The sequence below is a fragment of the Oncorhynchus tshawytscha genome, linkage group LG02, assembly GCF_018296145.1.
Source record: "Oncorhynchus tshawytscha isolate Ot180627B linkage group LG02, Otsh_v2.0, whole genome shotgun sequence".
NCBI lineage: Eukaryota > Metazoa > Chordata > Actinopteri > Salmoniformes > Salmonidae > Oncorhynchus > Oncorhynchus tshawytscha.
Window position 1 is genome coordinate 57935918 of NC_056430.1, and position 25787 is coordinate 57961704.

General features: G+C 40.7%; 1 protein-coding gene across 4 annotated transcripts in view; it reads right to left on the reverse strand.

Moving 5' to 3' along the window:
- Nucleotides 1–25787, reverse strand: part of LOC112266500 (CSC1-like protein 2) — a 97736-nt gene that overhangs the window by 61301 nt on the left and 10648 nt on the right. For all 4 annotated transcript variants that reach the window (XM_024444017.2, XM_024444037.2, XM_024444026.2 and 1 more), the window contains exons 2-3: nucleotides 8206–8449; nucleotides 1755–1834 (exon numbers count right to left, since the gene is read on the reverse strand). In XM_024444017.2, coding sequence (XP_024299785.1) covers nucleotides 1755–1834; nucleotides 8206–8379 — 254 coding nt within the window. In that variant the 5' untranslated portion in view covers nucleotides 8380–8449. The remainder of the gene's footprint in view (nucleotides 1–1754; nucleotides 1835–8205; nucleotides 8450–25787) is intronic.

Genomic DNA, 25787 nt, shown 5'->3' on the forward strand with positions numbered 1-25787 from the left:
GTGCAGCTACAGTGTGGAAGCAAATTCTTGGTGGTGGTGGTGGGGGGGGGGGTTCCTTTTGCAAGGGTGGAGACTTCGCAAACTGGGACTCACTTATGGACCAGAACTCTGCAAGGCTCATCTGGAATAGTGACCTTGGTCTCTGAATTTACAATTTACTTCCTGTCCAAATAAAATTCAATATATATATTATTTTTTTAAACAAAAAATGTAATCCCGTAGTTGACCAGATTACACGAGATTAGACTGCTCTAAGGAGTGACCTCAAACTACAATTTGGTTTTCGTAGAAACAAAACGCTTATGTTAACATTTTTGGTCTGAAAATGCTATTTCACTCAGCAAAGAGTGTATGAATTGACACATTACAATATTAAAACAGCTTTGTTCAATATATATATTTTCTTAAACATCCTCTGTACCGTGTGCTTATTGTTTAACCATTAATATGTTCTTGGGTCATTTTGAGACCTTATGGAGCATCAGGTACTGCTGGAACGTCTACTATGGCATGTGCATCATTTTGTGAAATTACAACATATACTCAAAACATTTATGAATTATTTATAAAGTATAAATAGCCCACACTTTAGATGAGGCCAAGCAAATAGACCTACTTTAAAAGTTGTTTATAAATGCGTGAATAACTAGGTTACTAACATTTACAAATGTGGGAGTAATGATTAATAAACAATTAACGAATACATTATAAATGCTTTATTATGTGGAGTTATTATAAAAGTGCTACCGAATATTTTTCAAAACTAATTTGTGGCAGTTTTGAAAATCTTGCATAAGCCTGTGTCTGGTTGGGCAAGGCCTACTCTCTCAATATTCCCCCAGTAGGACATAAACCCAAAATGAAATCTGCCAGAAAGTTTGCCTACATCGTCATTACAGAGTGCAAGTATACACTGGATTACCTGGACAAGTCTCCTAAGTATACTCTTGTTTTATGGAACAAATTGGTTGACAAAATTCATGAATTCATGATCACTGATGTATAATATGACAGTCAACTTTTAATGTCAGATAGCTAACCCCATAAAAATAAGATGGAGGCAGAAAGCTAACCCTTTCATTTTGTCTTTTGACCATGTCCAAAGTATGTATGTGCATGTGTCTGCATGGGGAAATGCCTGGAGGAGAAATAATGAGGTCGATATGAGCAGAGCGACCATGACAAGACCCAGTTCTCAGTGAATGACTGATTCAGTACTCAAGGAGTTCAAAACGTGTTATTTCTCTTCTTAATGCACTGCACCAGATCATGTACATTCAAGGTGATCGATTTGATACAACAGTAAAATACAGTAAGTATGCTAACTAGTTAGAAATTATTTCCATATTTATTACCAACATACCCAAACCATAGATGAATCATAATTGATTAATAAGTATACCAATGGGTTACGATAATAAACTGGTGAAAATATTCCCTATTTTGTTGCTCTGCTGTGTGAGCAAACCCTGCAGCCCAGACAGTCTTTGTTCATATACAGCTCCAGAAATGAGTAGTATGTAAGTGACAGTGAGTCATTCCGTCTCCCTGAATGACTTGCAAACCAATAAACCTGAAGGAAGAGGTAGGAAGGAATGGTGATGGGGTTACTTAAGGCACACAGTCATAACAGGCAAGTCATTCTCACAATTCAACGGACAAGGGCTAATGACCAGTAGGACTACATCAGGGCAGTATACGTGTGCGCCTGCATGTGCGTACAATGTAACACCTCAGTCATTTGTTAGGCCTACCTGTCAGCATCTGTCACCAATGCCAGGCGTCCATAATCCCAGGCCACTTTCCGCAGTACTGAGAAGACAAAGAGAAGCACCTGAAAGCACAGAGGAAAGTAATGTGATATGATTTCCTCTTCATTGGTGTTTTTTGGGTGAGCCCCAAGAACATCTGTGTATCATTCAAATGTCACTGATGTTCTAAAAAAAACTAATTGTAGGACCAGTAAGCACTTAGTGGGCTCCGAAATTATTGACAACCTTGATAAAGATGAACAATAATGACGGGGGAAAAATGAACAAATGTGAAGTTATATTGTACGCTCCAAAAAATTGGAAAGAGAGAAGAAAAAAAAGTAGGGGTCAAAATTGACACACCAAAAGATTCTTATTAATAAAGTAGTCAAAAGATTAGTATTTGGTCCCATATTCCTAGTATGCAATGACTACATCAAGCTTGACACTACACAACTTATTGGATGCCTTCACGGTTCGTTTTGGCTCCATTTTAGATTATTTTGTGCCCAATAGAAATTAAATGGTAAATGATCTATTGTGGTCATTTTGGAGACATTGAAAATAAGAATATAATCATATGTTTCTAAACACTTCTACATGAATGTGAGTGAGAAATTTAGAAGGTCAAAGATCATACCCCTCAATAAATGCTAACCTCTCACCATTACCAAAACCAGGGGAGGTTAAGCATGTCTTGGGGGGTATGATCTTTGACCCTCTAAATTTCTCACTCACATTCATGTAGAGGTGTTTAGAAACACATTCTATTCACAATAAAAAGTGACTCAAATGAAAATACATTTACCATTCATTTCTACTGAGCACAAAATCTGAAACACAACCAAACTTGACCACTACTTGACCACAACTTGAAATGCTTACTTACAAGCCCTTAACCAACAATGCAGCTCAAGAACGAGTTAAGAAAAGATTTACTAAATAAACTCAAGTAAAAATAGTCAAATAAAAATGAGGCTATATACAGGGGGTACCGGGTCAATGTGTGGGGTTACAGGTTAGTTAAGTTATATTGTACATGTAGGTATGGGTAAAGTGACTATGCATATGTGATAAACAGCGAGTAGCAGCAGAGTAAATAGTCTGGGTGGCCATTTGATTAATTGTTCAGCAGTCTTATAGCTTGGGGGTAGAAGCTGTTAAGGAGCCTTTTGGACTTTGACTTATAAGAATCTTTAGGGATGTCAATTTTGACCTCTACCTATGACAAAACAAAAAAATGTTAAACCAAATCTTTCTCTGAGAAATTGTATCAGTATAAAATATAATTTAGTATTTGAATTACATATTTTATACAGTCATTATTGCTCATCTTTATCAAGGGTGTCAATCATTTCAGACCCCACTTCATATTATAGGAGGTAAATGTAGTACGATTAGAGGATGACAATAGAAAGGAGCAACATTGGTGCTTAATTCTGAAGGGTAATTTAAAAAATGTCAAAGTATAAAAAGGCCAACACTCACGTCACTCAGTTCAGATTCCAAAAATGATTGAGTTTTGCATATACATTTCACATTTTCCTTACGCTGACAAAGACGTGAGTAATAATATGAAATAAATTGACTAAACAAGCCTTTTCATCTGTTCATTGTGTTATGATATCATGTCCATGTTGTTAGTATATTTTATTTAACCTTTATTTAACCAGGAACAGACAGAAACCTGTTTTGGGAGGGGGACCTACTATATGCTGCTTTATGAGCGTCAAAGTTGAAATTGTCCTAAGAAACAAAATCCTTGAGAGACAGGGATCTTTGAGGGCACACATTACGAAATGTCTGTGGAACACTAATTTGGTCACCAGACCCTGTCATTTTGGGTGAAAACGAATTCTGGACACATACAGTGCCTTGCGAAAGTATTCGGCCCCCTTGAACTTTGCGACCTTTTGCCACATTTCAGGCTTCAAACAAAGATATAAAACGGTATTCTTTTGTGAAGAATCAACAACAAGTGGGACACAATCATGAAGTGGAACGACATTTATTGGATATTTCAAACCTTTTTTAACGAATCAAAAACTGAAAAATTGGGCGTGCAAAATTATTCAGCCCCTTTACTTTCAGTGCAGCAAACTCTCTCCAGAAGTTCAGTGAGGATCTCTGAATGATCCAATGTTGACCTAAATGACTAATGATGATAAATACAATCCACCTGTGTGTAATCAAGTCTCCGTATAAATGCACCTGCACTGTGATAGTCTCAGAGGTCCGTTAAAAGCGCAGAGAGCATCATGAAGAACAAGGAACACACCAGGCAGGTCCGAGATACTGTTGTGAAGAAGTTTAAAGCCGGATTTGGATACAAAAAGATTTCCCAAGCTTTAAACATCCCAAGGAGCACTGTGCAAGCGATAATATTGAAATGGAAGGAGTATCAGACCACTGCAAATCTACCAAGACCTGGCCATCCCTCTAAACTTTCAGCTCATACAAGGAGAAGACTGATCAGAGATGCAGCCAAGAGGCCCATGATCACTCTGGATGAAATGCAGAGATCTACAGCTGAGGTGGGAGACTCTGTCCATAGGACAACAATCAGTCGTCTATTGCACAAATCTGGCCTTTATGGAAGAGTGGCAAGAAGAAAGCCATTTCTTAAAGATATCCATAAAAAGTGTTGTTTAAAGTTTGCCACAAGCCACCTGGGAGACACACCAAACATGTGGAAGAAGGTGCTCTGGTCAGATGAAACCAAAATTGAACTTTTTGGCAACAATGCAAAACGTTATGTTTGGCGTAAAAGCAACACAGCTCATCACCCTGACCACACCATCCCCACTGTCAAACATGGTAGTGGCAGCATCATGGTTTAGGCCTGCTTTTCTTCAGCAGGGACAGGGAAGATGGTTAAAATTGATGGGAAGATGGATGGAGCCAAATACAGGACCATTCTGGAAGAAAACCTGATGGAGTCTGCAAAAGACCTGAGACTGGGACGGAGATTTGTCTTCCAACAAGACAATGATCCAAAACATAAAGCAAAATCTACAATGGAATGGTTAAAAAATAAACATATCCAGGTGTTAGAATGGCCAAGTCAAAGTCCAGACCTGAATCCAATCGAGAATCTGTGGAAAGAACTGAAAACTGCTGTTCACAAATGCTCTCCATCCAACCTCACCGAGCTCGAGCTGTTTTGCAAGGAGGAATGGGAAAATTTTCAGTCTCTCGATGTGCAAAACTGATAGAGACATACCCCAAGCGACTTACAGCTGTAATCGCAGCAAAAGGTGGCGCTACAAAGTATTAACTTAAGGGGCTGAATAATTTTGCACGCCCAATTTTTCAGTTTTTGATTTGTTAAAAAAGTTTGAAATATCCAATAAATGTCATTCCACTTCATGATTGTGTCCCACTTGTTGTTGATTCTTCACAAAAAATAGTTTTATATCTTTATGTTTGAAGCCTGAAATGTGGCAAAATGTTGCAAAGTTCAAGGGGGCCGAATACTTTTGCAAGGCACTGTATATAGTTATTGATAATGCTTACCAAGGCACAGCCATAACCCATCACTTTGTGACCTTGTCTGCCCAGTAACATTTTACAATACATTTGAGGAGATGAGCATGTGGCCATGTGAATGTAGCATACATTAAAAGACAACAGGAGATGAGGTGAACCCCAATGACAATACAGCTTCATTTGAATGACACCACTGCCAGACAGTCAGCCACTATATGTAGGTCAATCCATTGTTCCCATGGTCACAAAGCACTATGGATGTTACCATCAATTATTCCTGAACAGGAGCATCCTGTTCCACACCAGTACTACAGCCAAACCATTAGGACTGGTCAAAAAGAAAATGGTACCATTGAACTCACTGACCGACTTGTCCAATTTGAAATCCATAGTTGGGTGGGTGTAAAGTTTCTAAAGGAATTTAATAAGACTCAATAAGATTTGTCAAACCATACTCTTCCTCCCCTATAAATTGGGGACTGATTCAGACCTAAAATGACAAGGACACAAGGTTGAGTGGACTCAGACCAATCAATGACATCAATTAACATCCAGGGAGAAAAGAAAATCAACACTAATGACGGACTTACTGGTCCGGATTTGAATATCCTAACCCTGTTCACCTTATGTAGGCCCGCCCAATTGACCTGAGCCATTTCGAACGAATTTGTCTTTCAACTTCCTGCGGATTAACACACAAGCAAACCACGGGAGAAGTCATTAAATATGAATTACAAGTGTCAAAACAATTATGTAACATGTAGAGTTTGAAAGATATGGTAATTATCTGGTGAGAATAGAATGAACCTGTGTTTTCGTGTAGTATAAGCACTCAGAAGCCAAAAACTTAACAGTCTAATAAGCTAGCTAACTACGCTGCTATCTAATAGTCATAAATCCACACAGGATTTTGCCCTTTTCAATGAAAGAATTGTAAGGGCATTGTTGTTGGACAATGACAAAATACTAAATGTTTTAATGTAGATAACTTTAGCATATTTGCTATCTGTTGTGGCACAAAGCTAACTAGCTAACCCACCATGTTAGGTCTAATATTTGCAGTCTCCAAAACGGAAAGGTGGCTCAAGCAGTGTTAACTTCGAGTCAATTCAAAAATGTATAAATAAATATAATAATGACAAGGCAAAAACTGGTTTCAAGAAATGTTTACTAATTTATTTTTTAAAATAACAAAACTTAAATATTACATTTACATAACTCTTCAGACGCTTTACTCAGTACTTTGTTGAAGCACATTTGGCAGTGATTACAGCATTGAGTCTTCTTGGGTATAACACTACAAGCTTGACACACCAGTATTTAAAAGGAGTTTCTCCCATTCTTCTCTGGAGATCCTCTCAAGCTCTGTCAGGTTGGATGGGGAGCGCTGCTGGACAGCTATTTGCAGGTCTCTCCAGAGATGTTAGATTGTGTTCAAGTCCGGGCCACTCAAGGACATTCAGAGACTTGTCTTGAAGCCACTACTGCATTGTCTTGACTGTGTGCTTATGGTCGTTGTCCTGTTGGAAGGTGAACCTTTACCCCAGTCTGAGGTCCTGGAGCAGGTTTTCATCAAGGATCTCTGTACTTTGCCTCGATCCTGACAAGTGTCCCAGTCCCTGCCGCTGAAAAACATCCCCACAGCATGATGCTGCCACCACTATACTTCACTGTATGGATGGTGCCAGGTTTCCTCCAGTTGTGATGCTTGGCATTGTTTCATCAGACCAGAGAATCTTGCTTCTCATGGTCTGAGAGTCTTTAGGTACCTTTTGGCAAACTCCAAGCGGGCTATCATGTGCCTTTTATTGAGGAGTGACTTTTGTCTGGCCACTCCACATAAAGGCTTCATTGGTAGAGTGCTGCATAGATGGTTGTCCTTCTGGAAGATTCTCCCATCTCCACAGAGGAACTTTAGAGCTATGTCAGAGTGACCATCGGGTTCTTGGTCACCGCCCTGAACAAGGCCCTTCTCCCACGATTGCTCAGTTTTACCGGGCAGCCAGCTCTAGGAAGAGTCTTGGTGGTTCAAAACTTATTCCATTTAAGAATTTTTATTTTATTTATTTTATTTCACCTTTATTTAACCAGGTAGGCAAGTTGAGAACAAGTTCTCATTTACAATTGCGACCTGGCCAAGATAAAGCAAAGCAGTTCGACACATACAACGACGCATGGAGTAAAACAAACATACAGTCAATAATACAGTATAAACAAGTCTATATACGATGTGATCAAATGAGGTGAGATAAGGGAGGTAAAGGCAAAAAAGGCCATGGTGGCAAAGTAAATACAATATAGCAAGTAAAACACTGGAATGGTAGATTTGCAGTGGAAGAATGTGCAAAGTAGAAATAAAAACAATGGGGTGCAAGGAGCAAAATTAATTAGTTAATTAAATACAGTAGGGAAAGAGGTAGTTGTTTGGGCTAAATTATAGGTGGGCTATGTACAGGTGCAGTAATCTGTGAGCTGCTCTGACAGTTGGTGCTTAAATGATGCTTGAATGATGGAGGCCAATGTGTTCTTGGGGACCTTCAATGCAGCAGACATTTTTTGGTACCCTTCCTCAGATCTGTACCTCGACACAATCCTGTCTCTGGGCTCTACGGACAATTCCTTCGACCTCAAGGCTTGGTTTTGCTCTGACATACACTATCAATTGTGGGATGTTATATAGACCGGTTATATAGCACTGTACACACACACATAGATACTGTATACCTATGTGATCATTGCAGGTTAGCATAAAGTCACTAGGACCCCTTTTCTCAAATCCGCACCTTCAGGTCAGAAGTATTGTTGTACACAGACCTGGGATCCCAGGTAAGTAGAATCTCTGGCCAATGAATCAATGACAAATCAATAAATTAACTACAGGGGAGCGAGAAAAACCTGCAGCACTGGAATGGGAGCTAGGCATCTATTTGAAATACAGGCAAGACAGATCTCTAGGTAGACTCACCAGGAAGCACATGAAGTCCAGCGCAAGGACTGTGGGGACCCCTCCAAAGGGTAGGCCCTGAAGCACGGTGCTGCGGATACGGGCTGAGTAACAGTAGTCTTTGGACTCATTGTTGGCAGAGCAGTTCTCCTGGCCTGCAATGCAGGCCCGGACACCCCCCGGCCATATCCCCATGGTCACGATCAGGTGAAGACCCACAGGATCAGCACTGTGAGCAAGCTCACAGCCACATCTTCCTGGAAACCTATCGTGGAAGGAAGGAGGAAAAGGAGGGTGAAACCACCGATTTCAGATATCCAGATAAACCACTTACGGCAACGAAAAACACCTAAACATCATCGCTTAGGGAGAGGAATTGTGCACTTTATATAGAAATACATGAGGGCTGGGTTTGGATTACAATTATGTCAACTAGAGGTTGACCGATTAATCGAAATGGCCGATTTCAAGTTTTCATAACAATCGGTAATCTGCATTTTTGGACACCGATTATGGCCGACTACATTGCACTCCACGAGGAGACTACGTGGCAGGCTGACTACCTGTTATGCGAGTGCAGCAAGGAGCCAAGGTAAATTGCTAATTAGAATTAAACGTATCGTAACAAAATCACTAGTTAACTACACATGGTTGATGATATTACTAGTTTATCTAGCTTGTCCTGCGTTGCATATAATCGATGCGGTGCCTGTTAATTTATCATCGAATCACAGCCTACTTCGCCAAATGGGTGATTTAGCAAGCGCATTTGTGAAAAAAAGCACTGTCATTGCACCAATGTGTACCTAACCATAAACATCCATGCCTTTCTTAAAATCAATACACAAGTATATTTATTTAAACCTGCATATTTAGTTAATATTGCCTGCTAACATGAATTTCTGTTAACTTCTTATGGCTGCAGGGGCAGTATTGAGTAGCTTGGATGAAAGGTGCCGAGGTGCCCAGAGTAAACAGCCTGCTCCTCAGTCCCAGTTGCTAATATATGCATAGTAGTATTAGTATTGGATAGAAAACACTGAAGTTTCTAAAACTGTTTGAATGATGTCTGAGTATAACAGAACTCATATGGCAGGCAAAAACCTGAGAAGAAATCCAAACAGGAAGAGGGAAATCTGAGGTTGGTCGATTTTCAACCCAGCCCCTATTGAATACATAGTGGGATATTGGTTATGTTGCACTTCCTAAGGCTTCCACTAAATGTCAACAGTCTTTAGAAACTTGTTTGAGGATTCTACTGTAAAGTGGGGGCTCCTAAGGGCTGTTTGAGCCAGGTGTCTGGCAGATTGCCACAGGCTCTGAGGCACGGTCACAAGAGAATTAGCTCTCATTCCATTGCTTTTCTACAGACATAGGAATTCTCCAGTTGGAATATAATTGAAGTTTAATGTTAAAAACATCCTAAAGATTGATTCCATATATCGTTTGACATGTTTCTACGGACAGTAACATAACTTTTTGACATTTCGTCTGCAGCTAGGGAACGCGCTTCATGACTTTGGATTTGTTTACTAAACGTGCTAGCAAAACTAGCTCTTTGGGGATAAATTATGGACATTATTGAACTAAATCAAACATTTCATGTGGAACGGGGATTCCTGGGAGTGAATTCTGATGAAGATCAAAGGTAAGTTAATATTTATAATGCTATTTATGACTAATTTTGACTACCTAATATGGCGGATATTTTTTTGGCTGCTTTGTTGTCTGAAAGCTGTACTCAGATTATTGCATGGTTTGCTTTTTCCGTAAAGTTTCTTTGAAATCTGACACAGCGGTTGCATTAAGGAGAATTGTATCTATATTTCCATGTCTAAGACTTGTATTTTCATCGACATTCATAATGAGTATTTCTGTAAAATGATGTGGCTCTCTGCAATACCACCAGATGTTTTTGGAACTAGTGAACATAACCAATGTAAAAAGCCAATGTAAAATGCGATTTTTGGATATAAATATGCACTTTATCGAACAAAACATATGTATTGTGTAACGTGAAGTCCTATGAGTGTCATCTGACGAAGATCATCAAAGGTTAGCGATTAATTTTCTCTCTATTTATGCTTTTTGTGACTCCTCTCTTTGGCTGGAAAAATGGCTGAATTTTTCTGTGACTTGGCGGTGACCTAACATAATCGTTTGTGGTGATTTCGCTGTAAAGCCCATTTGAAATCGGACACTTTGGTGGGATTAACAACAAGATTACCTTTAAAATGATACCTTATAAGATACATGTATGTTTGTGGAATATTTAATAAGATTTCTGTTTTTGAATGTGGTGCTCTGCACTTTCACTGGCTGTTGTCATATCAATCCCGTTAACGGGATTGCAGCCCTAAGAAGTTTTTAACTAGGGAAATTGTGTCACTTCTGTTGGGTTCTGTGCAAGCAGAGTTAGGGTATATGCAGCAGTTTGGGCCACCTGGTTCGTTGCGAACTGTGTGAAGACCATTTCTTCCTAACAAAGACTGTAATTAATTTGCCAGAATTGTAACATTGAAGGTTGTGCAATGTAAAAGCAATATTTAGACCTAGGGATGCCACCCGTTAGATAAAATAACGGAACGGTTCCGTATTTCACTGAAAGAATATGCATTTTGTTTTCGAAATGATAGTTTCCAGATTTGACCATATTAATGACCTAAGGCTCGTATTTCTGTGTGTTATTATATTATAGTTAAGTCTATGATTTGATATTTGATAGAGCAGTCTGACTGAGCGGTGGTAGGCAGCAGCAGGCTCGTAAGAGTTCATTCAAAACAGCACTTGACCGCATTTGCCAGCAGCTCTTCACTGTGCTTCAAGCATTGCGCTGTTTATGACTTCAAGCCTATCAACTCCCGAGATTAGACTGGCAATAATATAGTGCCTATAAGAGCATCCAATAGTCAAAGGTTACTGAAATACAAATGGTACAGAGAGAAATAGTCCTATAATTCCTATAATAACTACAACCTAAAACTTCTTACCTGGGAATATTGAAGACTCATGTTAAAAGGAACCACCAGCTGTTCTCATGTTCTGAGCAAGGAACTTAAGTTAGCTTCTTTACATTGCACTTTTACTCTCTTCTCCAACACTTTGCTTATGCATTATTTATTTGAGACTAAATAGATTGATGTATTATATTAAGTTAAAATAAGTGTTCATTCAGTATTGTTGTAATCGTCATACATATGTATATACACATATACACACACACACACACACACACACACACACAAATTGGTCAATTAATCTGCTTTTTTTGGTCCGGTATAAATCGGTATTGGCGTTGAAAAATCATAATCGGTCGACCTCTAATGTCAACATACATGCCCCCTTTTTGCCTATTAACACGTGGTGGCAACGCCAAGGGAGAATTGCCACTACTCTTGCTCAACTAAAAATATAAATCTGTCTAATCACAATTTAAGTCACTCAAAAAAAGTTGAGTTTAATGCTCTTTGAGAGGAGTATTTCCCTAGCATTGAACACAAAACAACAAGCCGACGAGGGAAATGGATAAACTATTCTACTATGGGGTAGTCTGTTTTTTATATTAATTACTTGTTTTGTTTGCAGAGGGAAAGTAAATGTAAACGGTCTTAGCATCTTTAAAGTGCACCTCTGCAGATATATATTTCCTGCAGATATATATTTTCATGTTCCATATTTTTGGGATGTTGCTTCAATCATTTTGCCATGGCGCAGCACCACATAAAAGACTGCAGCGGAAACACTGGTGTGGTACAGAGATGAGGTAGTCATTAAAAAATCTTGTTAAACACTTCGTGCACACAGAGTGAATCCATGCAACTTAAGTAAATTTTTACACCTGAACTGATTTAGGCTTGCCATAACAAAAGGGTTGACTACTTATTGACTCAAGACATTTCAGCTTTAAAATATAATTTGTAAAAATGTCTAAAAACATAATTCCACTTTGACATTATAGTGTAGTGTGTGTTGGCCAGGTTCACAAAAATAAAAATGGGATACATTTTAAATTCAGGCTGTAACAGCAAAACGTGGGGGAAAAAAGGTCAAGGGGTGTGAGTACTTTCTGAGGTCTACTTTTACGTGTTACTTCTGTGAACTTTCATTATTCTTCCTCCTCATGAGGGAGAGAAATTTGGAAAAAAAATCTTTACGATATGTGAGTTTTTGGTAATGGAATTACAAGGCCTTTATCCAAATCCAGATAGCTGATGTTCTGAAAGAGCTGCAAAATCTGGACCACTACAAATCAGCCGGGCTAGACAATCTGGACCCTCTCTTTCTAAAATTATCTGCCGAAATTGTTGCAACCCCTATTACTAGCCTGTTCAAACTCTTTCGTATCGTCTGAGATTCCCAAAGATTGGAAAGCTGCCGCGGTCATCCCCCTCTTCAAAGGGGGTCACTCTAGACCCAAACTGCTACAGACCTATATATATATCCTAACCTGTCTTTCTAAGGTCTTCGAAAGCCAAGTTAACAGATTAGTGACCATTTCGAATCCCACCATACCTTCTCCGCTATGCAATCTGGTTTCAGAGCTGGTCATGGGTGCACATCAGTCACGCTCAAGGTTCTAAACGACATCATAACCGCCATCGATAAGAGACATTACTGTGCAGCCGTATTCATCGACCTGGCCAAGGCTTTCGACTCTGTCAATCACAACATTCTTATTGGCAGACTCGACAGCCTTGGTTTCTCAAATGATTGCCTCGCGTGGTTTACCAACTACTTCTCTGATAGAGTTCAGTGTGTCAAATCGGAGGGACTGCTGTCCGGACCTCTGACAGTCTATGGGTGTGCCACAGGGTTCAATTCTCGGGCCGACTCTCTGTGTACATCAATGATGTTGCTCTTGCTGCTGGTGATTCTCTGCTCCACCTCTACGCAGACGCCACCATTCTGTATACTTCTGGCCCCTCCTTGGACACTGTGTTAACTAACCACCAGACGAGCTTCAATGCCAGACGAGCTTCAATGCCATACAATTCTCCTCCCGTGGCCTCCAACTGCTCTTAAACGCAAGTAAAACTAAATGCATGCTATTCAATCGATCACTGCCCGCACCTGCTCGCCCGTCCAGCATCACTACCCTGGACGGCTCTGACTTAGAATACGTGGACAACTACAAATACCTGGGTGTCTGGTTAGACTGTAAACTCTCGTTCCAGACTCACATTAAGCAATCCAAACTTAAATCTAGAATCAGCTTCGTATATCAAAGCATCCTTCACTCATGCTGCCAAACATACCCACGTAAAACTGACCATCCTACCGATCCTCGACTTCGGGGATGTCATCTATAAAATAGCCTCCAACACTCTACTCAACAAATTGGATGCAGTCTATCACAGTGGCATCCGTTTTGTCACCAAAGCCCCATACACTACCCACCATTGCAACCTGTACGCTCTTATTGGTTGGCCCTCAAATCCACTGGCTACAGGTTATCTACCTCACTAGCTTTAAGCACCAGCTGTCAGAGCAGCTTACAGATCACTGCACCTGTACATAGCCCATCTGTAAACAGCCCATCTATCCACCTACCTCATCCCCATATTGGTATTTATTTATTTTGCTCCTTTGCACCCCAGTATCTCTACCTGCACATTCATCTTCTGCCAATCTACTATTCCAGTGTTTAATTGCTATATTGTAATTACTTCGCCACCATGGCCAATTTATTTCCTAACTTACCTAATTTGCACTCACTGTATATAGACTTTTGTTTTCTTTTGTTCTACTGTATTATTGACTATGTTTTGTTTATTCCATGTGTAGCTCTGTGTTGTTGTATGTGTCGAATTGCTACGCTTTATCTTGGCCAGGTCGCAGTTGCAAATGAGAACTTGTTCTCAACTAGCCTACCTGGTTAAATAAAAGGTGAAATAAATAAAAAGGCACAGGCCAATGTAGTTAAACTTGCAGAAGGCAAATAACTTCTCCAAAAAGAAATGTAAGTGCCGATATTAGGTCGGGGTCATTACTTCAACATTCGTGTTTTAATGTATTTCTAGACTTTCTGGTAGATGTTTTCTAAGACCCTTTTCCATCTTTTGACCACAAATATTTTTATAGCACAGTTATGGAGTGGCTTCTTCTATCAATTGTCTGTCTGATGTAACGGAGCACTAGAATTACATCCAAAGCTTTTCATCTTCTGTTGGGAAACAGTGTTTCCACTCATATTAGTCCAACCCAGTGTGGGTCTTCACCTGCTTTGTGAACTAGTGTCAACAAACAGCCAATAACAGAAAAATCCTCCCAGAGATCGACAATGCCAACAGAAGGTGACAGAGACATGGTAAGTAGACACTGGCAAAGACATTCATCAATCAAACTCAAAGAGCAATGACATTTCAAGAAGAGCCAGACACAAAGGAAATGTCATGTACTGACTTCAGTGATCTCATCTGTCTCTAGTCACAGAGAAAAAGGTAACATTATCATATGAAGGCATTATAAATGTATTACACATGTGCTTCATCCATTATGAAGAGTGAATTCATAGGATGTGTAAACCAAAAAGGAAGGTTTGCTCTTTCCTCTAATCGTGGGTGTCAAACGCATTCCATGGAGGGCCGAGAGTATACTGGTTTTCATTACTTCCATTCAATGTGTCCAATTAACCTTTTCACAAGGTGTCAAGGTGACAAACAGGTGAGATCATTCTACAGTGGTCCCTGCAGCGTAAGCTCAAACCGGTGTGATTGGAATGGTTATTTAGAACGTCTAGTTCGTTAACCTTCAAAAAGGTACTTTACACACACGTGTCCATTACAATCTATGCCATAATCGGAATGCATTGTGTGTCACTCACATGTGAAAAGAATAATTAAGACCTTTATTTATTTTATTTTTATTTAACTAGGCAAGTCAGTTAAGAACAAATTCTTATTTTCAATGACGGCCTAGGAAAACCTGCAGACACTTGGCCCTCCATGGAATGAGTTTGACAAGTGCTCTAACCATTGTCCTCGACCTTTGTCCCTGTTTCCAAGAACTCCAAGGTAACCTCACGTCTGTAATTATGAAGTATTTTGAAAGGCTGGTCATGACACACATCAACACCATCATCCCAGACACCCTGGACCCACTCAAATTCGCATACCGTCCAAACAGATGCACAGATGCACAGATCCACAGATGACGCAATGTCAACTGCACTTCACAATGCCCCCTTCCACCTGGACAAGAGGAGAAATAACTGAGAATGCTGTGCATAGACTACAGCTCAGCGTTCAACGCCAAGCTCATCACCAAGTAGGGGATCTTGGGACTGAACACCTCCCTCTGTAACTAGATCCTGGACTTCCTGACGGGACGGGCCCAGGTCGTGAAGGTAGGCAACACCACCACACTGATCCTCAACATGGGGGCCTCGTCAGGGGTGTGTGCTTAACCCCCTCCTGTACTCCCTGTTCACCTACGACTGTGGCCACGCACGACTCCAACACCATCGGTCACGACGTGGTAGAACTGATCACCGCCAGCGATGAGACAGCCTACAGGATGGAGGTCAGAGACTTTGGTTGTGTGGTGCCATGACAACAACCTCTCCCTCAACGTGAGTAAGACCAATGAGCTGATCATGGACTACAGTAGAAAGAGGGTAAACTTACCTCACCTCAAAAAGCACTCGCTCCACACATTCACAAACTACATATGCACATACATACCAACAACACAAAACACACATTTTTTACAATCATATCTATCCTGATGCCTAGCCACTTTACCCTGCCTTCATGTACATATCTACCTCATTCCCCTGCACAGTGATGAATGCATTTTTACTTTGAATCAGTAAAAGGCACATAACAGCCCGCTTGGAGTTTGCCAAAAAGGTACCTAAAGGACTCTCAGACCATGAGAAACAAGATTCTCTGGTCTGAATGCCCAGCGTCACGTCTGAATGCCAAGCATCACGTCTGGAGGAAACTTGCCACCATACCCACGGTGAAGCATGGTGGTAGCATCATGCTGTGAGGATGTTTTTCAGTGGCTGGGAGACTAGTCAGGATTGAGGCAAAGATGAACTGAGCAAAGTACAGAGGGATCCTTCATGAAAACCTGCTCTAGTGTGCTCAGGACCTCCAACTAGGGCAAAGGTTCACCTTCCAACAGGACAACGACTCTAAGCACACAGCAAAGACATAGCAGGAGTGGATTCAGGACAAGTCTCGGAATGTCCTTGAGTGGCCCAGCCAGAGCTCGGACTTGAACCCGAGCTAAGCTCTCTGGAGAGACCTTAAAATAGACTTGCAGCAAAGCTCCCCATGCAACCTGACAGAGCTTGAGAGCATCTGCAGAGAAGAATGGGAGAAACTCCCCAAATACAGGTGTGCCAAGCTTGTAGAGTCATAACCAAGAAGACGACGCTGTAATCACTGCCAAAGGTGCTTCAACAAATTACTCAGTAAAGGGTCTGAATACTTATGTAAATGTAATATTATAGTTTTTATTTTTTTATACATTTACAAAAAAACTCTAAAAACCTGTGTTTTTGCTTTGTCATTATGTGGTAGTGTGTGTCGATTGGAGAAAGAACAAAACTGGAAAAAGTCAAGGGGTCGGAATATTTTCCGAATGCACTGTATATTATGGACATTTTCTGAAATTACAATGATAGAAATCTAAAATAAATCTTGTGTAGCATCACATTGTATTCGGCGCATGTGCCAAATACAATTTGATTTGATTTAAGTTGACATCTAATCCCACACATAGTGATAATTTGCACAAAATAATTATGACAAGAACAAAAAATAAAAACACCCTTATACTCAAAGATATCAGTTTTTACATGGACAATGCATTATTATCTAAAGGCATAGTTGAACAAGCTGTCTGTAGTGGGGTCTAAAATAGCTCAATAGTGTTGTTTTTAAATAGTTGAAATCATTGGTGCCTGCTATGTGATGCTTCCCTGAAGAACGTCACCACATTACTTCAGCCATATTATTCAGTCATTAGTTTTGTTGACACCCTGCACTAACACGAGTTTCGATATCTAATCAATATGATCCAATCACTCTCTACACATTCTATTGTGTTGAAATGTGTCTCTTTGTGACCAGATCAGCTGGTGTCTCCCTGTATGCAAATAATTTGACAGATTTTCTAAATAATATTTATTTTAAGATAATTACCAATGCCATTAGTGAATGGTGCTACTGGTCAGATTTTAGAGACCAGTATAATGATGATTTAAAATGGTTTGATCTAGATCTGTTTACACTTGATTGATATCCAGGCACCGTGTGACCGACAACCTCCGGAAGTGGTCAGGAAGATCTGATCACAATCATATCACAATGTGTCTTTTAATCGTCAAAATCGGTCTAAAGATGGCACAATCAGAATGTGGGCAAGATCTGGACAAAGGGTGCATGATAGTTATAAACAGAGCTATTGATTCATACATTGTCTGATACAGTGTAACCTGTTTCAGAGTTCCTACCACTTGTACAGTCATGCGCTAGATTGACTGGGCGATAAACTAATACAGGTTGGATCAATATGAACTGTGCAATCGGTCTTGATGTTGTTGAGGAATAAGATGAAAAGGGTTTGGCCTATTTGCGTTCCCCGAAAGATGGCATGTCTGCTTGCTTCAGAGTACTCAGCTTAGAAATGAAGCTAAGGACTTTCAATGAGTCTTGCAGCTGCCACTCCCCAGGGCTAGCATTGACTATCGCCTCAGCCTTACTACTCGGTGACGGCATTCCCTTTATGGATATGGTGAGGTGTTCCCAACCTATTTTTCACACCTAAAATCGTCCCACTTTCTCTTATCAAAAGAGAATGGAATGCTTTTTTCCCTCTTCGCTTGTGTGTCCGATCAGAGTAGAGAAGCAAAAAAAAAGAGAGAAAATGAGCCAAGATAGTGATGAGTGTGGAGTTCTGGCAGCTGAATTCTAGCTGATCAACAGGAATTCTATGCAAAGATCTTACCGACAACATTGAACTTCCCAAAGACTAAATAAGGATGTGGACTCAATAGGGAAAATCTGACAGAAAATATATGTTGTTGTACCTCCTACGCAGCCTTGATAATGATCATTGTGATTCGTCTGTGGTGATTGAAGAACACTGCTCAGAAACACTTAATACCTTAGCCTACTACCTCCTTATCTTATCAACAAACAAAAAATTGCGGGGTTGTGAAGTAGTGTTATATAAATGTTTTCAACTTCAAAAGTAACAAAAGTAACCACAGGTTCAGTTGTGGGTGTGCCATTGTAGCGACCTTAGTACAAAACCTAGTAACTTGACTGGTTTGAGCCTCTTCGCAATGACTAAGGCGTCTGACCGACAGTTGCAAAGACCCATGACTGAGTTCCAGTCAGGCTATTCCCAAATTAGCTGCATTGTTGTCAGAAGTTGAATGCTTCTGACACCAATTATTTACAAAGTAAGGGGTATTTTAAGTAGAAAGTAACTTGTACAACTAAGTACAAAGTAGGAACCTCGCCATGAGGTTTGAGCCTCTTGGGGTAATGACTAAGGTGTTGGACTGAGTCACAGAGACATGGGTTCAATTCTAGATCAGGCTACCCCCCCCCCCAAATTCACATCTACATGTTACCATTGAATCCTAGCAGAGGAAAGAGGGGCTTTGTTCTTTTTAAATCCAGGTGCACTGCAGTCTACAGCACAACAAAGGCCAGGTGCACAGCTTTGTTTCATACAGGGCTCTTTTACTACTCTTGGTATGAAAAAGTGTCCTTTTTCTGTTTGACATGGCTTCATAGCTGTATCTGAACATAGTGTTATGCAGCCATCTAACCGTCCTGATGAAAAGCCCATGTCTTATAAGTACAAATGTGATTACTTTCCATTGCCGTAAGACCTCATGAGAGGATAGTCAGAAAAGTACACAAAGGGCTTAATGAAATAGAAATCCACCCTTCCGTTGCCAAAAATACTGTAAGGTACTCAGTTTATTAATATAAGTGTGTGTGTAGCGAACAAAGGCATATACATTATTATTGAAAAAGGACAATTCTCCTACAAGATCAATTCCATGTCAGTATAAGAGTTACACCCAGAGTGGAAAAACTTTGGGGCCAACTCATGAGCTGCAATTAAGTGCACATAAAATACAAATCTAAAATGATCCATCTGATTGAATTTCCTTGGTCTGCAGGGAGGAATCATGGGTTTGTAATAAAGTCAGACAGTGTGAGTGAGTGAGATACAGCTGAGATATATAATGTGTGCGGTGTCTTTAAGGAAAGATAATGAGCGCCCTCTCTCGCACATAAGAATGAAGAAGAGCAAGAGGGGGCGGGGCTTAAGCTGAATTTAAATACAATTTAGTCGGGACAACAAAAGCGTCAACATATAACAACTCGGCACTTGCCCCACATGGGCCGACAGGCAATTTGTAAAAAAAAAACATTTTAAACTACCCCGGCCAAACCAAACGACGCTGGGGCAATTGTGCGCGGACTCTCAATCACGACAAGGTGTGATTCAGCCTCGATTCGAACCAGGGACTGTAGTCGCCTCTTGCACTGAGATGCAGTGCCTTAGACCGCTGCGCCACTCGGGAGCCCTCAACATATCTTCCTTCAGACCCAAGTTTGTTCTCTTATTTCTGTATTTGATGTGAACTTTTGTAATTCAGGGCTCATCTGTAAAATAGACTTTGGTCTCAGTCAACATTCAGGGCCATATGGATTACCAGCACGTGTACTGCGAGCATAAGCTGACCAACTGGCAAGTGTCTTCACTGACATGTTCAACCTCTCCCTGTCCGAGTCTGTAATACCAACATGTTTTAAGCAGACAACCATAGTCCCTGTGCCATGAACACCAAGGTAACCTGCCTAAATGACTACCGAACCGTAGCACCTACTGCTTTGAAAGGCAGGCCATGGCGCACATCACCATTACCCCAGAAACACTCCAATTTGCATACCGCTCTAACAGATCCTGCAATCTCGATTGCATTCCGCACTGCCCTTTCTAACCTGGACAAAAGGAACACCAATGTGAGAATGCTATTCATTGACTACAGCTCAACATTCAACACTATAGTGCCCTCAAAGCTCATCACTAAGCTTAAGGACCCTGGGACTAAACAACTCCCTCTGCAAATGGATCCTGGACCTCCTGACGGGCCAACCCCCAGGTGGTAAGGGTAGGTAACAACACATCCGCCAAGCTGATCCGCAACACAGGGGCCCCTCAGGCATGCGTGCTCAGTCCCCTACTGTACTCCCTGTTCACCCACGACTGCATGGCCAGGCACGACTCCAACAACATCATTAAGTTTGCCGATGACACAACAGTGGTAAGCCAGATCACCGACAACGACGAGACAGCCTATAGGTAGGAGGTCAGAGACCTGGCCGTGTGGTGCCAGGACAACAACCTCTCCCTCAACGTGATCAAGACAAAGGAGAGGATTGTGGACTACAGGAAAAGGAGGACCGAGCACACCCACATTCTCATTGACAGTGCTGTAGTGGAGCAGGTTGAGAGCTTCAAGTTTCTTAGTGTCCACATCAAGAAACTAACATGGTCCAAGCACACCAAGACAGTCCTGAAGAGGGCACGACAAAACCTATTCCCCCTCAGGAGACTGAAAAGATTTGGCATAGGTCCTCAGATCCTCAAAATGTTCTACAGCTGCACCATCGAGAGCATCCTGACGGGTTGCATCACTGCCTGGTATGGCAAATGCTTGGCCTCCGACCGCAAGGCACTACAGAAGGTTGTGCATATGGCCCAGTACATCACTGGGGCCAAGCTTCCTGCCATACAGGACCGTTATACCAGGCGGTGTCAGAGGAAGGCCCTAAAAATTGTCAAAGACTCCAGCCACCCCACATAGACTGTTCTCTCTGCGACAGCACGGCAGGCGGTACCGGAGTGCCAAGTCTAGGTCCAAGATGCTTCTAAACAGCTTCTACCCCAAAGCCATAAGACTCCTGAACATCTAATCAAATGGCTACCAAGACTATTTGCATTGACCATGCCCTCTTTTACGCTGCTGCTACTCTGTTATTATCTATGCATAATCACTTTAATAACTCTACCTATATGTACATATTACCTCAATTACCTCGACTAACCGGTGCTCCCGCACATTGACTCTTGACGCTCTTTAATTACTTGTTCCTTTTATTTCTTATTCATATTTCTGAAACTGCATTGTTGGTTAGGGGCTTGTAAGTAAGCATTTCACTGTACAGTCTACACCTGTTGTATTCGGCGCATGTGACTAACATTTGATTTGAGTAGGACTCCCTGATAAAATAAAAGTTAGATAAAATAAATACATTGGTCCAAGTTATGGTCACCTGCGACGTGCACAAATGCAGCGTGGTAGCAGGTCGGCAGACAAAAAAAATAACATTCTGGGTAAAAATGCATCCGACTCGAGGCCAGACTGCCCAAACTCTTATTCACACAAGTGACAATTATTTTTTTAAATCATCCCACTCTGCAGATCAGCGAAATCCCTGTTACCCACAGGCCTTTGTTTTCTCTCCGCACCTCAACACATTCTCCCTCCCTCTTTCTTTCACTCCCCAATACAACACTCTCACAGATGTAACAATGAACACTCAATGGGCTGCCAGGGTGCAGTGGAAACATGTGACTCATGGTGGAGGACATGGAAAGCCCTCTGCACTTCCTGACATGGAAACCCCTCAGCCCATCCCAACATTGTCACCCCCTACCCCCCCCCGTCCAGACTGTGTGAGAACAAAATTCTGTAAACTAAAGAATCATCCTAGTCCATTCATATAGGGAAGCTTCAGATACCATTCAAACCATTTCTGCTTGATTTAACTGCCAAGCAGAAGATATTATGCAATAAAATAGCCTACCGGGATAGACTTTATACAACAATCATTTTATTGAGTCAAAAGGCAAGACGTGGCAGAATACCATAATGAAGTCTATTTCTTACACCACTACTCCACAGTGAAACTCTTAACGTCTAATTTGGGCACATAAGTTACATAATATTATAATTGTGGATAAATACACGGAACCAAAATATAAACGCTGTATGTAAAGTTTTGGTCCCATGTTTCCTGAGCTGAAATAAAAGATCGCAGAAATGTTCCACACACAAAACACATTTCACAAAAATTGTGTGCATACATTTTTTTTTACATTCCTATCAGTGAGCATTTCTCCTTTGCCAAGATAATCCATCCACCTGACAGGTGTGGCATATCAAAAAGCTGATTAACAGCATGATCATTAAACAAGTGCACCTTGTGCTGGAGACAATAAAATGCCACTGTTGTGTCACACAATACAATGCCACTGTTGTGTCACACAATACAATGCCACAGGCATCTTATGATGAGGGAGCGTGCAATTGGCATGCTGACTACAGGAATGTCTACCAGAGCTGTTGACAGATAACATTGAATTAACTCCTCTACCATAAGCCACCTCCTATGTCATCTAAGGGAATTTGGCAATACGTCCAAGCAGCCTACATGTATGGTGTTGTTTGGGCGAGCGGTTTGCTGTTGTCAAAGTTACGTATGGGCAGGCATAAGCTACGGACAACGAACACAATTGCATTTTATTGATGGCAATTTGAATGCACAGAGATACCGTGACGAGATCCCGAGACCCATTGTCGTGCCATTCATCCTCCGCCTTCACCTCACGTTTTAGCATGATAATGCACGGAAACATGTCGCAAGGATATGTACACAATTCCTGGAAGCTGAAAATGTCCCAGTTCTTCCATGGACTGCACTCACCAGACATGTCACCCATTGAGCAAGTTTGCAATGCTCTGGATCGACATGTACAACAGCATGTTCCAGTTCCCGCCAATATCCAGCAACTTCGCACAGCCATTGAAAAGAAGTGAAACATTCCACGGGCCACAATCAGCAGCCTGATAATCTCTATGTGAAGGAGATGTGGTCACCCTGGATCTATGACTGGTTTTCTGATCCACGCCTCTCTTTTCATTTAAAAAAAAATCTTTATTCCCAGTCATGTGAAAATCAATAGATTAGGGGCTAATGAATTTATTTCAATTGACTGATTTCCTTATATGAACTGAACTGTAACTCAAAATCTTTGAAACCGAATGTTGCGCTTATATTTTTGTTCAGTAATAGTATGGTGTAAACAACTGTCCAGTGATTCAGTTAATTAAAAAAAAAACATCACTTTCCTCCACCACAACAGCAGACCTGAAGAAATTTGCAGGAACTCACCAAGAAATACTCAGTTGTTTTGGAATTACCAGTAGCATGGAGCATAAACAATATTGAGCGATAACCAACAGATTAATTATCTATTTACGGATATATAAATAATAATTCACTTCTCTAGCCCATGTAGACAGCAAGTAAATATGAAATATATAGAAGGGCATCACATGGATAGCAAGTCGTAAATTCCCTGTGTCATTGCTGACAACTATGTTAGTATTATTAACACAGGGCTGAGGCCTGGTGCCTTGCGCCATGGCAAACTGTCAGGGTACAGCGGCGAAATACAAACCCCATTATTCACCAACATCCACGGTTAGTTAGTGCGTGTGTCCTGCATCACAACCCATATGTCTAGGTTTGTGTGTGTCTGTGTGAGTGAGTTTTGTCCCATCCTTCACTGACACACTGCCAGGTTCAGCACCAATTTCTGAAGGACTGGCTGCTAGTACTAACCCTCGGCCTACAGACAAATACTGTTGATCGCCATACTTTCAACTGGAACATCTTGTCGTCTTCACTCACCATACCAAGCAGCTCCACTGTGGTCGCAAACATATTAAATATTCAAGAGTGAAAGTCCCTTGTCTACATGCCATTGTTTATTAAACAAAAAGCAAGAAACCAACACTTCAATCATGGTTCATTATAGTTGTCAAACGATCCATCGCTTCAATTTGGGGATGGTCGAAAACACAAACAATGTAAATAGATACATTAATTCACATAAAACATTTGTGTGCATATTGAGCCATGTTCAAGGAGTTGGGTTGCACCTGAGAAGTCTGTGCTGAACTTGTCCAAAGCTGTCCAAACACCTCAGCCATGTCTTGTTCAAACAAGAGAGCCAATCGATCTTTCTGCTCCATAACAGAGCCAACAGCTACAGAGAACACATTTAATGTCAAATGGAAATAAGGACGAATAATTGATTTTTCAACGCAGATACCGATTATTGGAGGACCAAAAAAAGCCAATACCGATTATTGGACAAGATTAGATAGATAGATGACAATTACAACAATACTGAATGAACACTTATTTTAACTTAATATAACACATAAATAAAATCAATTTAGTCTCAAATAAATAATGAAACATGTTCAATTTGGTTTAAATAATGCAAAAACACAACTAACGTTTAAGTTCCTTGCTCAAAACATGAGAAAGCTGGTGGTTCCTTTTAACATGAGTCTTCAATATTCCCAGGTAAGAAGTTTTAGGTTGTAGTTATTATAGCACTCTCTCGCTATACCATTTGTATTTCATATACCTTTGACTATTGGATGTTCTTATAGGCACTATAGTATTGCCAGCCTAATCTCAGGAGTTGAAAGGCTTGAAGTCATAAACAGCGCTGTGCTTCAAGCCTTGCGAAGAGCTGCTGGCAAACGCAGGAAAGTGCTGTTTGAATTAATGCTTACGAGCCTGCTGCTGCCTACCACCGCTCAGTTAGACTGCTCTATCAAATCATAGACTTAATTACAATATAATAAACACACAGAAATACGAGCCGTAGGTCATTAATATGGTCAATCTGGAAACTATCATTTCGAAAACCAAACGTTTACTCTTTCAGTGAAATACGGAACCGTTCTGTATTTTATCGAACGGGTAGCAACCCTAAGTCCAAATATTTATGTTACATTACACAACCTCATGTCATAATTAAGTACAATTCTGGCAAATTAATTACGGTCTTTGCTAGGAAGAAACGGTCTTCACACAGTTCGCAACGAGCCAGGCGGACCAAACTGTTGCATATACCCTGACGCGAATGTGCTTTTGTTAAATCATCACCCATTTGGCGAAGTAGGCTGTGATTTGATGATAAATTAACAGGCACCACATTGACTTTATCCAACGCAGGACAAGCTAGTAATATCATAAACCATGTGTAGTTAACTAGTGATTATGTTAAGATTGATTGTTTTTTATAAGATAAGTTTAATACTAGTTGGCAACTTACCTTGTCTCCTTGCTGCACTCGCGTAACAGGTAGCCAGCCTGCCACGGAGTCTCCTCGTGGATTGCAATGTAATTGCCCATAATCGGCGTCCAAAAATAAAGATTACAGATTTTTATGAAAACCTGAAAATCGGCCCTAATTAAAATCGCCCATTGCGATTAATCTGTCAATCTCTAAAAATAATAACCAACAGCAACCATTGATAATTCTATATGCCGGAATGTGCTACCAAGCACCGAATCAAAACCTATCAGTCAGTATCGCTTTTCAATGTGCAGATCGACGAACATCTCCTGACGTACATGATTCATACACTGCATCAGAAACCCTCATGTCATACTGCAAGTCAAAACATCAGAACAGCTGAATAGTAGAGCTTTATCAATACAACAATAGGTACACACCCATTAAGGTGT